Here is a 12,132-nt window from a genome sequence, read left to right as displayed (position 1 = left end):
CCAGAGTGGGCACAGGCTGTGGGATTAACCAGAGGTTGCTAGGAGGCAAGAGAACAGCAGGGGCACTGGGAGTATAACTATCAGAATTTGAAAAGCTGGTATCACTTCATCAAGTTCATCGATTTTACTGAATTAATTGAACTACGGTAAATAGTTTTAACTGGATTTTGAATAAATGCGCAATTGATTGTTGCTGTTTTGAATTTTATTGCGTTGTTATCTTCCTTAGTCGGTCATGCAAACCACTATTCTGAATACCGTCATACCTCTGCTTCTGAACACCTTGGAAGTCAAACGTTCTTTTGGAAGCCGAACCTCCAGTGGGGCTTCCATGGCTTCTGATTGGCTGCAGGAGCTTCCTGAGGCCAGTCAGAAGCCGCTCTTTGGTTTCCGAACGTTTCAGAAGTCGAATGGACTTCTGGAACGGACTCCATTTGAATTCTGAGGATTCGACTGTACAGTGGAACCTCGGTTGTCGAACAGAATCCATTCTGGAAGACTGTTCGACTTCCGAAACGTTTGATAACCGAGGATCAATTGCTGGTTGCCATTTTTTTAAAAAAATGGACTTCCGTTCAACTTCCAAGGCACGTTCAAAAACAGAAGCATTCGCTTCCGAATTGTCAGCATTCAGGTTCTGAAGTGTTCAGCTTCCAAAGTATTCAACACCGAAGTTCCACTGTAATGCTTTTTATAAAGTGGGACTGTAGGAAGCACTGAGGATGAGTCTATGGAACCAAGTGGGCAGCAGCCCCAGGAAATTTGGGAACCACTGGCTTAGAAGTCCAGAGTATGGTACAGGCAATCCTCGTTTTGCGTAAGGGTTTAGTTCCGGACCTCAGTGCAGGTCAGCAGACTGCATGTAAGCCTTTTTCACTACTTTTTGTGACGTCTATATGACATTTTAGGGCTATTTCTGGGTTTGGTGCCCTGCATGTGAGTAATGTGAGGAACAAAATCAGATGAGCTTATGACAATAAAGCTCATGAGAGTTTAGCATATTATGCTTGTAAAAACACACACACACACAACAAATGAAAAGAAAAAGCCATATGTTTTAACTTTATTCTCTTCTTTGAGGTTCTTAGAAATGTGATGAGATGCTACTTGAAATTTGTTTTACATGCAGTATTTCTTTTGAACAACATAACACCACAATGTGCAACTTACCTAGCATAAATGTGTTGTCATGTGTCATTTAAACCTCTTTTTAGGACTGCCATAATTACTTCCTGACTTTACCTTACTAGATTGCCAAAAACACAAGTTGGCCCTCGTGCGTCTGCTTTATTAGGGTTGCCAACTTACTAAAACTATGTTTAAAAAATACAATATACATTTAAATGTGACATTCTCGCTTTTGGCTTGAGAAACTTTATTTGAAAAGCATCATTCACGATTACAATTAGATGGTATAGCAATAACTGCAGAAATCAGCGACATTACAAAACTATTACTTTAGCATATAGATCACACCAACTTCATACAAAGAGAACATACTATGATTTGCCGAAGCAGGGGGAAAAGAAAATACATAGCCAACTTAAAAATAAAAATCTATCATAAAGGATAACCCAGCCTTCCTCAACCTCGGCCCTCCAGATGTTTTGAGACGACAATTCCCAGCATCCCTGATCACTGGTCCTGCTAGCTAGGGATCATGGGAGTTGTAGGCCAAAAACATCTGGAGGGCCGAGGTTGAGGAAGCCTGGGATAACCAGAGAGTGAGTTCAGCAATCTTTCTGCTACTAACACAAATTGAGTAATCATGAATCGATACATTAGAGAGAAGTGATTATTTTTGAAGGACATCAAATTACATACTAGGTGTATTATATTCAAGCTGCTTCAGGTGTCAATTTCTGCTTCAGCAGCTGCCACTCATCCTCATCAGGGACGTGATTCTTCCTAAACAGAGCAGGACTGGTGAGGAAATAAAACTCCTTATAGCTGCAAAAGGAGAAGGTGGAATAGTGCCATATTTAAAAACATTTCCTAAATCAGCATCAGGGTCAAAAAGGCAAAGCTATCTAAGGATGAAGCTGGAATAATTCTAGGGCCAGTCAAGCAAAATCATAGTTTAGCATGCTGAGAATGAGACATAGCAAGCGTCAGCTTCACACATGCCCTACCGTTGTTCATCAATCAGTCATTTATTGTGTTTGACTAAAAGCCCTTACACATTCAATTACAGATCCAGCATGTCAATTAAAACCCGTTAAAATAAATCCAACCTCTGAAAGCAAAGGAAGCAAACTATACTTGTGTCCCACACTCTTGGCTGCGCCTTCTGTTGTCTAACAACATACCTGAACGTGAACTTGCTATAGGAGTCATCCACATAACCGCTTGCCCATGTGCAGTCTAGAAGATGCCACTTTCCATCAAGATAAACAGCATTCCAGGCATGGCGGCTCTTCCCTTTAAAGTCGTCATTTCTGCAGCTGCCTACCAAATATTTGCATTGTATCCCTGCAACTCTGAGGGATAAAGAAAGACATTCAGGAACCCCATAGTTGTCATAGTTTGAAAGCGTAATGCCGGTGGTCAACAAAAGAGGTTTGAAGACTCTCTCAAGGCAAATCTAAAAAAATGTAGTATAAACACCGACAACTGGGAAACACTGGCCTGCGAGCGCTCCAATTGGAGAACAGCCTTTACCAAAGGTGTCATGGACTTTGAAGACACTCGAACTCAGGACGCAAGGGAGAAACGTGCTAAGAGGAAGGCACGCTTGGCAAACCCACACTGTGATCAACTCCCGCCCGGGAACCAATGTCCCCACTGTGGAAGGACGTGTGGATCCAGAACTGGCCTCCACAGTCACTTATGGTCTCATTGTTAAAACCGTGTTTATGGAAGACAATCTTACTCAGTTACAAGCGATCGCCGAAGAAGAAGAAATCAAGGGATTGTGGTTGCTTTCACTACTTTTTTTGACTGAAATTATTAGTTTTAGTATTTATTAGTATTATTAGCATTAGTATTATTATCCCACTAAGTCATATGTGGAAGATACCCATTCAAATCAAGATTGTCATTCTCCATTGAATTCAATGAATCTACTCCAACTTGATACAACTGTACATATGCATTTTTACTTCAACAGCATTCACAGTATAAAATAGCGGGGATGGGGACCTATGGTTCTCTAGATCAGGCTTCCTCAAGTCTCGACCCTCCAGATGTTTTTGGCCTACAACTCCCATGATCCCTAGCTAGCAGGACCAGTGATCAGGGATGATGGGAACTGTAGTCTCAAAACATCTGGAGGGCTGAGTTTGAGGAAGCCTCTAAGATCTCCCATCATCCTTGCCAAGTAAAAACTGCTTCCCATGATGGCTGAGGTAATAGGATTTACCTGCACATTTCTTCAAAGAGTCGAGCATACCCACTACAAATAGCCTTTCCTGACTGAAGGACATTGGCTGGCTTATAAATCGCCTTATCCATGTTACGGTAGCCTTCCACATCATATTCTGGAGAAATAAAGACACTTGTGAAATGTCGCCCTTGAGTCTGCAATGCTCAGTGAATGAGGGGCTGCAACAGCCTCACACAAAAGGCTACAGTGGTACCTCAGGTTACATACGCTTCAGGTTACATACGCTTCAGGTTACACACTCCGCTAACCCAGAAATATTGCTTCAGGTTAAGAACTTTGCTTCAGGATAAGAACAGAAATCGGGCTCTGGTGGCGCGGCAGCAGCAGGAGGCCCCATTAGCTAAAGTGGTGCTTCAGGTTAAGAACAGTTTCAGGTTAAGAACGGACCTCCAGAACAAATTAAGTACTTAACCCGAGGTATCACTGTATTCCATTCCACACTTCTGCTTGTCCTATCCCATACCTATGAAGCATGGCTCCAAATGGTTTTCTGTTTCCCCCGCCATTTTCCCTGGGAAAGCCCACGCTTTAACACTGAATCAGAGCAAACATCAATGCGCAGAAAACCCGATTCAGCAGTAAAAATTGGGTTTTCCTGCGGGAAAGCAGCAGGACAAGTGAAAGTCTGGATGCATCTTCCTTGGTTGGCCATCAAAGCCCAATGTGTTACTGGATATCTGCTAGAGAACTCTGTTAGAGATCTGGATTCATGGGGGCAGGGCTGTGATCAGTGCTGGATTTATGTATAAGCTACCGTATTTTTCGCCCTATAGGACGCACTTTTTCCCCTCCAAAAATGAAGGGGAAATCTGTGTGCGTCCTATGGGGCAAATACAGGCTTTTGCTGAAGCTCTCCAGGCTTCAGGAAGCTATCAGCAAGCCTGGGGAGCCGGCGGGAGTTCCCGCAGGGCTCCCCAGGCTGCGGATAGCAGCCTGCTGCCCAGCGCGCGGGCGCCCTGAAGCAGAGCGCCCCGCGCTTCGGGCAGACATTGGCCAGCCCCACAAGCTCAGGGGACAGCGGGGAGGTGCAGCGACCTGGTTTGGGGGGGGAAATAAAGGGGGGGAATTTCCTTTATTTCCCCCCAAAAAAACTAGGTGCGTCCTATGGGACGGAGCATCCTATGGGACGAAAAATACTGTAAACAAGCTACAGTGGTACCTCAGGTTACCACTTAGAACTTAATTCATTCTGGAGGTCTGTTCTTAACCTGAAACTGTTCTTAACCTCCCGCTGCTGCCGCCGCGCCACCGGCGGCAGACGATTTCTGTTCTAATCCTGAAGCAAAGTTCTTAACCCGAGGTACTATTTCTGGGTTAGCGGAGTCTGTAACCTGAAGCGTCTGTAACATGAAGCGTCTTTAACCTGAGGTACCACTGTATAGCTTAGCACCCCACTCTCTTGGGGGTCCCAAAAAAAATTAAAGGAAAAACACAATTGGATGTATATTTCCAAATTATAAGATAAAAAACAAATAAAATAAAACCTACATACAGCCACAGTGTTTTGTGTTGTGTAGGCTCCTATGATGTAAGTCATGGGCCCCGTCTGCTAGCCTGCTCCCTAAAATATCACTGGTTTGTTCATTTCTATATATAGGGTGCCTACATTCTGCTGTTTATAATTATTAGTAGTTTGTATAATATATTTACACCTATTATTATTTCCAGTTATAGCAAGTTATATAGCAAGTTCTAGCAAGCATATAGATTATGAGTCTTTGTAAATTGTGTTTCTAAAGGAGCTTTCGTTATTGCCAAATGCCAATGTGTTTGCATTATTAAGTTTGTTATGAATAAAAAATCATTTTAAGTTAGAGCTGAATAATTATTTCACTATTAATATACTTCTTCTTAATTGTATTTCACTATTAATATACTTCTTCTTAATTGTATTTCAGTTCAACAATTACTTTGATAAATTACATATTTTGTTATGTGCAAATGGCTTTAGATACCTCTTAGGTCCATAAATTGCCATATAGCATATATTCAACACAAAAAGCAGCAACAATTTGTTGTTGACAAAGGACAGCTGGACATATAAAGGGCACCATTACCTTCAGTAGCTTAGGGCCTCATCAAACCTAAATCCGGCCCCAACTGTGATACAGGCTGATCTTTAAATTCTGGGAGCTGTTTAGAGACAAGGGGACCCCAACATGCAAAAGGTGGCACTCCCACCTACCAATATGATGGCAAATCCACATCCAAATGGCTCGCACTTTCTCCAGGTCACTGTGGGCTTTCTCGTGCAAGACACTCACCAGGTTTTCCACACTATCCTTGAAATTCACCTGTTTCACAAAAGGAAAATAGATTCAGGAGCTGTTGACATGAATAAGTACCCAGTTCCTTTTTTCTGTCTAAGCCTGACACTTGTTTAAAGAAAATGTGGGGTGCGTTTTTACAGGCACTTACAAGAGGGTCAGTCTTGCTGAACTCAGTGGGGCTACTCAGTGAGTAAAACCGCACAGCTGGTCAATCAAATGTATGCGTTTTAGCTGATTGATCAATTAATGTCTTAAATTTGACCCAAACTTGCCCCTGGGTAATAAGTATTCTGAAAGATGCTTAAGCTTTCCTTTTTCCTGGGTACACAGGTGTACACCTGAAAACAGGTGCTCTATTGTGTTAGAACATGTGGAAGACAAGAGCATGTTCTTTTGTGACTCACAATATTCCCCATTGCCTCCTATCAGGAGAGCACACTGGAAGGTATAGTGGAACCTTGGTTCTCGAATGGCTCAGTTGACGAACAAATCAGAACCCAAACGCCGCAAACCCAGAAGTTAAATGCTTTGGTTTGCAAACTTTCTTCAGAAGCCGAATGTCCGATGTGGCTGTCGACTATTGTTTCCAGGGCGCCTGCACCAATTGGAAGCCGCGCCTTGGTTTTCGAACGTTTCGGAAGTCGAATGGACTTCCGGAACGGATTACGTTCAAGAACCAGCGTACCACTGTACTATCAAATTCCAAATCCACATGAAAAAACCCTCAGCATTCTAGCAGATTCTTTAGGTAAAGGTAAAGGGACCCCGACCATTAGCACTAGTCGTGGCCGACTCTGGGGTTGCAGCACTCATCTCGCTTTATTGGCCGAGGGAGCCGGCGTACAGCTTCCTGGTCATGTGGCCAGCATGACTAAGCCGCTTCTGGCAAACCAGAGCAGCGCACGGAAATGCCGTTTACCTTCCCGCCGGAGCGGTACCTATTTATCTACTTGCACTTTGACGTGCTTTTGAACTGCTAGGTTGGCAGGAGCAGGGACCAAGCAACGGGAGCTCACCCCGTCGCGGGGATTCGAACCGGCGACCTTCTGATTGGCAAGTCCTAGGCTCTGTGGTTTAACCCACAGCGCCACCTGCGTCCCTAAGCAAATTCCTTACAGGACTATAATTCCACACTGTATATATCACAATAAGAGATAGCATACCTTCAACGCATGGGCATCCAGTTCCTTAAACTGAATCAAGTCCATCACTACCGATTTCCCATCAGATTGTTTCAGAGTTGATCCTTGTTCTCCTTTCATCTTGAAAGGCTACAAAATGGTTATTCTTGGGATGAGACAATATGTACATTAAAACATATATTGCAACGCCCACCATCCCTGACCATTAGCCATGCTAATGGCAGAGACTGATGGGACGACAACACCATCTGTTTGGCCACAGATAGACCATCCCTGATATTTTATTTTTATGTCAGTGTGACTGCCATAGCTGCCCTTATAGCAGTGGTGGGGAACCTGGGGCCCTTCAGAGGTTGCTGGACTCCTGTCAGGCCCAGCAAACTTGGCAAAGGGATGATGGGAGTTGCAGTCCAATAACCTGTGGAGGGTGACAGGTTCCCCATCCTCATCTTAGTGAATGGTGGGAATTGTAATATGTCAGGGGTGCTAAATGCCTCTGTTGGAGATTCCGAGCCACCTTCAAAGAACTGTACCTCGGGTTACATACGCTTCAGGTTACAGACTCCGCTAACCCAGAAATAGTGCTTCAGGTTAAGAACTTTGCTTCAGGATGAGAACAGAAATCGTGCTCCGGCGGCGCGGCGGCAGCAGGAAGCCCCATTAGCTAAAGTGGTGCTTCAGGTTAAGAACAGTTTCAGGTTAAGAATGGACCTCCGGAACGAATGAAGTACTTAACCTGAGGTGCCACTGTACAATCTTACCTTGGAAGCCGAACGCCTTGGCACTCATCCATTTCGGCTCCTGAACGCTGCAAACATGGAAGTGAGTGTTCCAGTTTGCGAACATTCTGAACATCAGAACATCATTGCTGAACATCAGGTGTGGCTTCTGCAGCTTCCGATTGGCTACAGAAGTTTCCTGCAGCCAAACGGAAGCCACATCTTGGTTTCCGGGCGTTTTGGAAGTCGAACAGACTTCCGGAAAGGATTCCAAGGTACGACTGTACTTAGCAATTCCTTTCTGACACAAATGACTAACCCACTTGAGTCTGTAAAGCAGGCAGGAGAGAAGGACTGGCCGGTTGGAATATTCAAGCGGGGGGCTGAAAGTTTGTCCTCCTAGTTAGTACTTACAGTGGTACCTTGGGTTAAGAACTTACTTCGTTCTGGAGGTCTGTTCTTAACCTGAAATTGTTCTTAACCTGAAGCACCACTTTAGCTAATGGAGGCCTCCTGCTGCCGCTGCACCGCAGGAGCACAATTTCTGTTCTTATCCTGAAGCAAAGTTCTTAACCTGAGGTACTATTTCTGGGTTAGCGGAGTCTGAAACCTGAAGCGTCTGTAACCCGAGGTACCACCGTATTTGCTGTTTTAAAAGAGTGACCTTAACACGCATCAATCGGGTGGCAACTCTGGCTTTGATGTTCAAGCTACCAGCAAATGTTAGAGAACAACAATAGCTTTCTCCCCCCTGTGGGAATTTCTTTCCAGTGTAGGGATTTAAGGAAGAGTGTCACATGATCAGAGAGGTGGAAGTACTGACATCTATCCCATGTTTTGCATTTGGTTCCTGGTTGAAAACCACAGAAAGGGCAAGTGCTCTTGTGCTCAAATCCTGCTTACTGGTTTTCCACACACATCTGCTCAGCTACTGTGAAAACAGGATGCTTGAATAGTTGGGCCATTGGCCTGATCCTGCAGGCTTTTTCTTTGTTCTTATGTTAGAGGTATGCTGCCTTTGTGCCTGGCTGTTCCACTTACCTCTCATCTTCAAGCCATAATAAACGAGTGGGTGCCTGAGCATGTGCAGAGTGCCACCCTCCCTCAGTGGTGAAATAAATAATCACTGCTTTTACTTGGAGCCCTGATAGCCATCGCACCCAGCAGTTCTGGTATGTTACGTGCACGCAATAGAGCACGCTTGATGGATCAGGACCGATGACACAATGCCACGTTCCATTGAAGTTGCTTCAACTTTCGTGCACGCAATTGCTGTTTTCGGTGGAGACCTTGGCATTATGATAAGAGTAAAAGGAACAGCACTTACGGCTCCAAAACAAAAGTGAAAGCAGAACAAGTTTGGGCAAAACAGCAGGGCGGTGTGTCAAAGTTCCCTGCAGTCCCAATTGCACATTTCCTCCCCTGCCAGGGAGATTCCAGCAATTCATATATGTTTTATGTGGAACTGCCCACATGAACAGTATAATTAATGGAAAGGTCCATCTCCTGTTCCTATTGCTGATTGATATAAGAGGTGTGCTCAGGTTTTTTTTTTAGGGAATCCTTCTTTTTGCAGGGAATGGGATGTTGTATTTTTTGGTATTAATTCCTATAGTATTTTCTTAATAATGATAATAATAATGATAATAATAATTTATTACTTATACCCCGCCCATCTGCCTGGGTTGCCCCAGCCACTCTGGGAGGCTTCCAACAAAATACAATAAAGCATCAAACATTAAAAACTTCCCTAAACAGGGCTGCCTTCAGATATCTTCTAAAAGTATAAGTTATATACCATTCATAATTCCACTTCATTTCATTTTCTTATAATTGAATAGTGATATTATGTTTTCAATACAGTGGTACCTTGGTTCTCAAACTTAATCCATTCCGGGAGTCCGTTCGCCTCCCAAAACCATTCGAAAACCAAGGCGCAGCTTCCGATTGGCTGCAGGAGCTTCCTGCACTCAAGCGGAAGCCACGTCAGATATTCGCCTTCCGAAAAACGTTTGCAAACTGGAACACTCACTTCCTGCTTTGCGGCGTTCGGGAGCTGATTTGTTTGGGAGCCAAGCCATTCGACTACCAAGGTACAACTGTAAGTCTAGTTGAATTTGGTGGGGCTTACTCTCAGGCAAGTGGGTTTAGAATTGCAGCCTAAAGCAGCTTTGGAGGCTGGCTGTGTCCACACTATGAACTTAGGACTTGCCTGCACAACAGCAGAATTTGCAGTCTAGAGTAGATTTGCATCACCCTGTCTTCCCATGAATATATGGGCCTTCAGATGAGATATATTTCCCACCCCATTGTTCTCCTGAACCTTTTGCCCTTTAAATTCAGGGTTTTTCAGTCCTCAGAAAGTCCAAAATGGGCATGATCGAGAAACCCCTTTGCACATAGTACAAGAAACATGTATGAGGGCTGAGCCCCAGAATAAGATTCCCCCATCATATCTGGGAGACAGATAAAACGATAACAAAAGGTTATTATTTATTTTTCTTACAGAGGAACAGCACAATTCTATGTGTCTTTGCTTTAGGAAAGACCTCTAGGAATTTCTGGTTACAAATCAGAACTTAGCCACCATCCTGAAAATACTGAAGGGCCTACCGTAGCTTTGCAAATAAGCCCACAAGTTACTAGCCCTCAACATTTCACTTGTTCGCCTTGACCTCATTAAGTAGAGAAGTGTACTGTCATTTTGTGACAGAGAAGTTTCCTCCAAGGCAACTGTCCTAGAATGCCAGTCTGCAAAATTTGCCAGTCACCATTAAGTAGATATCTCATTCGCAAAGTCAGTTGTTTCATTTCACAAATGCTGTTTTTGTAAGAGACCCAAACAAATCAGGATGCTTTCCTTACCTTTTGGCGTCAAGGCTCAGTGAGGACGTCCAGGTGATGATTGTTCAGCTTTGAAAATTGGGTATTGCTGCAGGATTCCCTGTTTCTGTCTGTTTCTTTCGAGGTAAATGATGTCTTAAGCTATTACATTATTTGTAGAGGGTGGAGGAAATGCTTGTGCTTTCGGTTTAGAAAATGACAGGGGAATTCCGGGTTTCTGGGAATTCAAGCAAAGAATGAAAAGAGAGGTTTGTGGGTTGAGTACCTAATCTCCGTCCAGACAGATCAACCATATGTTTACAAGCCCCCCTAGCCCTGGTACCCCATCTCCCTGAATTGCTGCTCCAGAAGTTTTCATTGCTTAGAAATGTTGTTGTTGTTTAGTCGTTTAGTCATGCCCGACTCTTCGTGACCCCATGGACCAGAGCACGCCAGGCACTCCTGTCTTCCACTGCCTCCCACAGCTTTGTCAAACTCATGTTCGTAGCTTCGAGAACACTGTCCAACCATCTCGTTCTCTGTCGCCCCCTTCTCCTTGTGCCCTCCATCTTTTCCAACATCAGGGTCTTCTCCAGGGAGTCTTCTCATTAGGAGGCTAAAGTATTGGAGCCTCAGCTTCAGGATCTGTCCTTCCAGTGAGCACTCAGGGCTGATTTCCTTCAGAATGGAGAGGTTTGATCTTCTTGCAGTCCATGGACTCTCAAGAGTCTCCTCCAGCACCATAATTCAAAAGCATCAATTCTTTGGTTTAGAAATGTAGGACACAATATTGGATTGTCGGAGGGGTTGGACTGCTATTGGATTGGTTAGTCTAGGCTTAGCAGAGTGAGCAGTGCAGGCAGCCCCTAGTATACAAGCAGTGCTGTATTTACATATAAGCTAAACAAGCTATAGTTTAGGACCCCACTCTATTGGGGCCCAAAAAAAAACTTGAAGGAAAAAAAACCTGGATGTACATTTCCAAGATATAAGATAAAAAACCAATAAAATAAAACCTACATCCAGCAACAGTGTTTTGTGTTGTGTAGGGACGCGGGTGGCGCTGTAGTCTAAACCACAGAGCCTAGGGCTTGCCGATCAGAAGGTCGGCAGTTTGAATCCCCACGACGGGGTGAGCTCCCGTTGCTCAGTCCCTGCTCCTGTCCACCTAGCAGTTCAAAAGCATGTCAAAGTGCAAGTAGATAAATAGGTACCGCTCTGGTGGGAAGGTAAACGGCGTTTCTGTGCACTGCTCTGGTTCGCCAGAAGCGGCTTAGTCATGCTGGCCACATGACCCGGAAGATGTACGCCGGCTCCCTTGGCCAGTAAAGTGAGATGAGCGCTGCAACCCCAGAGTCGTCCGTGACTGGACCTAACAGTCAGGGGTACCTTTACCTTTACCTTTTATGGACCTATTAGGTCAGGGGTCAGCAACCTTTTCCAGCAGGGGGCCGGTCCACTGTCCCTCAGACCTTGTGGGGGGCCGGACTATATTTTTTGGGGGGAATGAACGAATTCCTATGCCCCACAAATAACCCAGAGATGCATTTTAAATAAAAGCACACATTCTACTCTTGTAAAAACACCAGGCAGGTACCACAAATAACCCAGAGATCCATTTTAAATAAAAGCACACATTCTACTCATGTAAAAACACGCTGATTCCCGGACCGTCCATGGGCCAGATTTAGAAGGCGATTGGGCTGGATCTGGCCCCCGGGCCTTAGTTTGCCTACCCATGTATTAGGTCCATAAATTACCATATAGCATATATTCAACACAAAAAACAGCAA

The 12,132-nt window shown here is 44.4% G+C and overlaps 1 protein-coding gene across 2 annotated transcripts; it reads right to left on the bottom strand.

The window, feature by feature from the left end:
* Positions 1-1,586: 1,586 nt before the first annotated feature.
* LOC128408589 (kyphoscoliosis peptidase-like) lies at positions 1,587-10,499 on the bottom strand. Of its 2 annotated transcripts, none has more exons than XM_053378539.1 (6): positions 10,382-10,499; positions 6,819-6,942; positions 5,571-5,679; positions 3,362-3,479; positions 2,310-2,480; positions 1,587-1,950 (listed from the first exon to the last, which is right to left on the bottom strand). In XM_053378539.1, exons 2-6 carry the CDS (start codon positions 6,915-6,917, stop codon positions 1,839-1,841), a joined length of 609 nt encoding a protein of 202 aa, XP_053234514.1. In that variant the 5' UTR covers positions 6,918-6,942; positions 10,382-10,499; the 3' UTR covers positions 1,587-1,838. The 2 variants fall into 2 exon arrangements, with proteins under 2 accessions (XP_053234514.1, XP_053234513.1); XM_053378538.1 differs by having other exon boundaries at positions 6,819-6,926.
* Positions 10,500-12,132: the final 1,633 nt, after the last annotated feature.

Source organism: Podarcis raffonei, chromosome 2, assembly GCF_027172205.1.
Source record: "Podarcis raffonei isolate rPodRaf1 chromosome 2, rPodRaf1.pri, whole genome shotgun sequence".
Taxonomy (NCBI): domain Eukaryota; kingdom Metazoa; phylum Chordata; class Lepidosauria; order Squamata; family Lacertidae; genus Podarcis; species Podarcis raffonei.
Note: the sequence above shows the minus strand (reverse complement) of the source record. Positions and strands in the feature narration are given on the sequence as shown.

Bases quoted from the DNA above. Each gene is read 5' to 3' on its own strand.
- LOC128408589 (XM_053378539.1), bottom strand. From the start codon at position 6,917: ATGAAAGGAGAACAAGGATCAACTCTGAAACAATCTGATGGGAAATCG. The intron at 2,481-3,361 runs GTAAATCCTATT...TTTATCCCTCAG, and splicing joins CTCTTTGAAGAAATGTGCAG to AGTTGCAGGGATACAATGCA. The intron at 1,951-2,309 runs GTATGTTGTTAG...CTCCTTTTGCAG, and splicing joins TATAGCAAGTTCACGTTCAG to CTATAAGGAGTTTTATTTCC.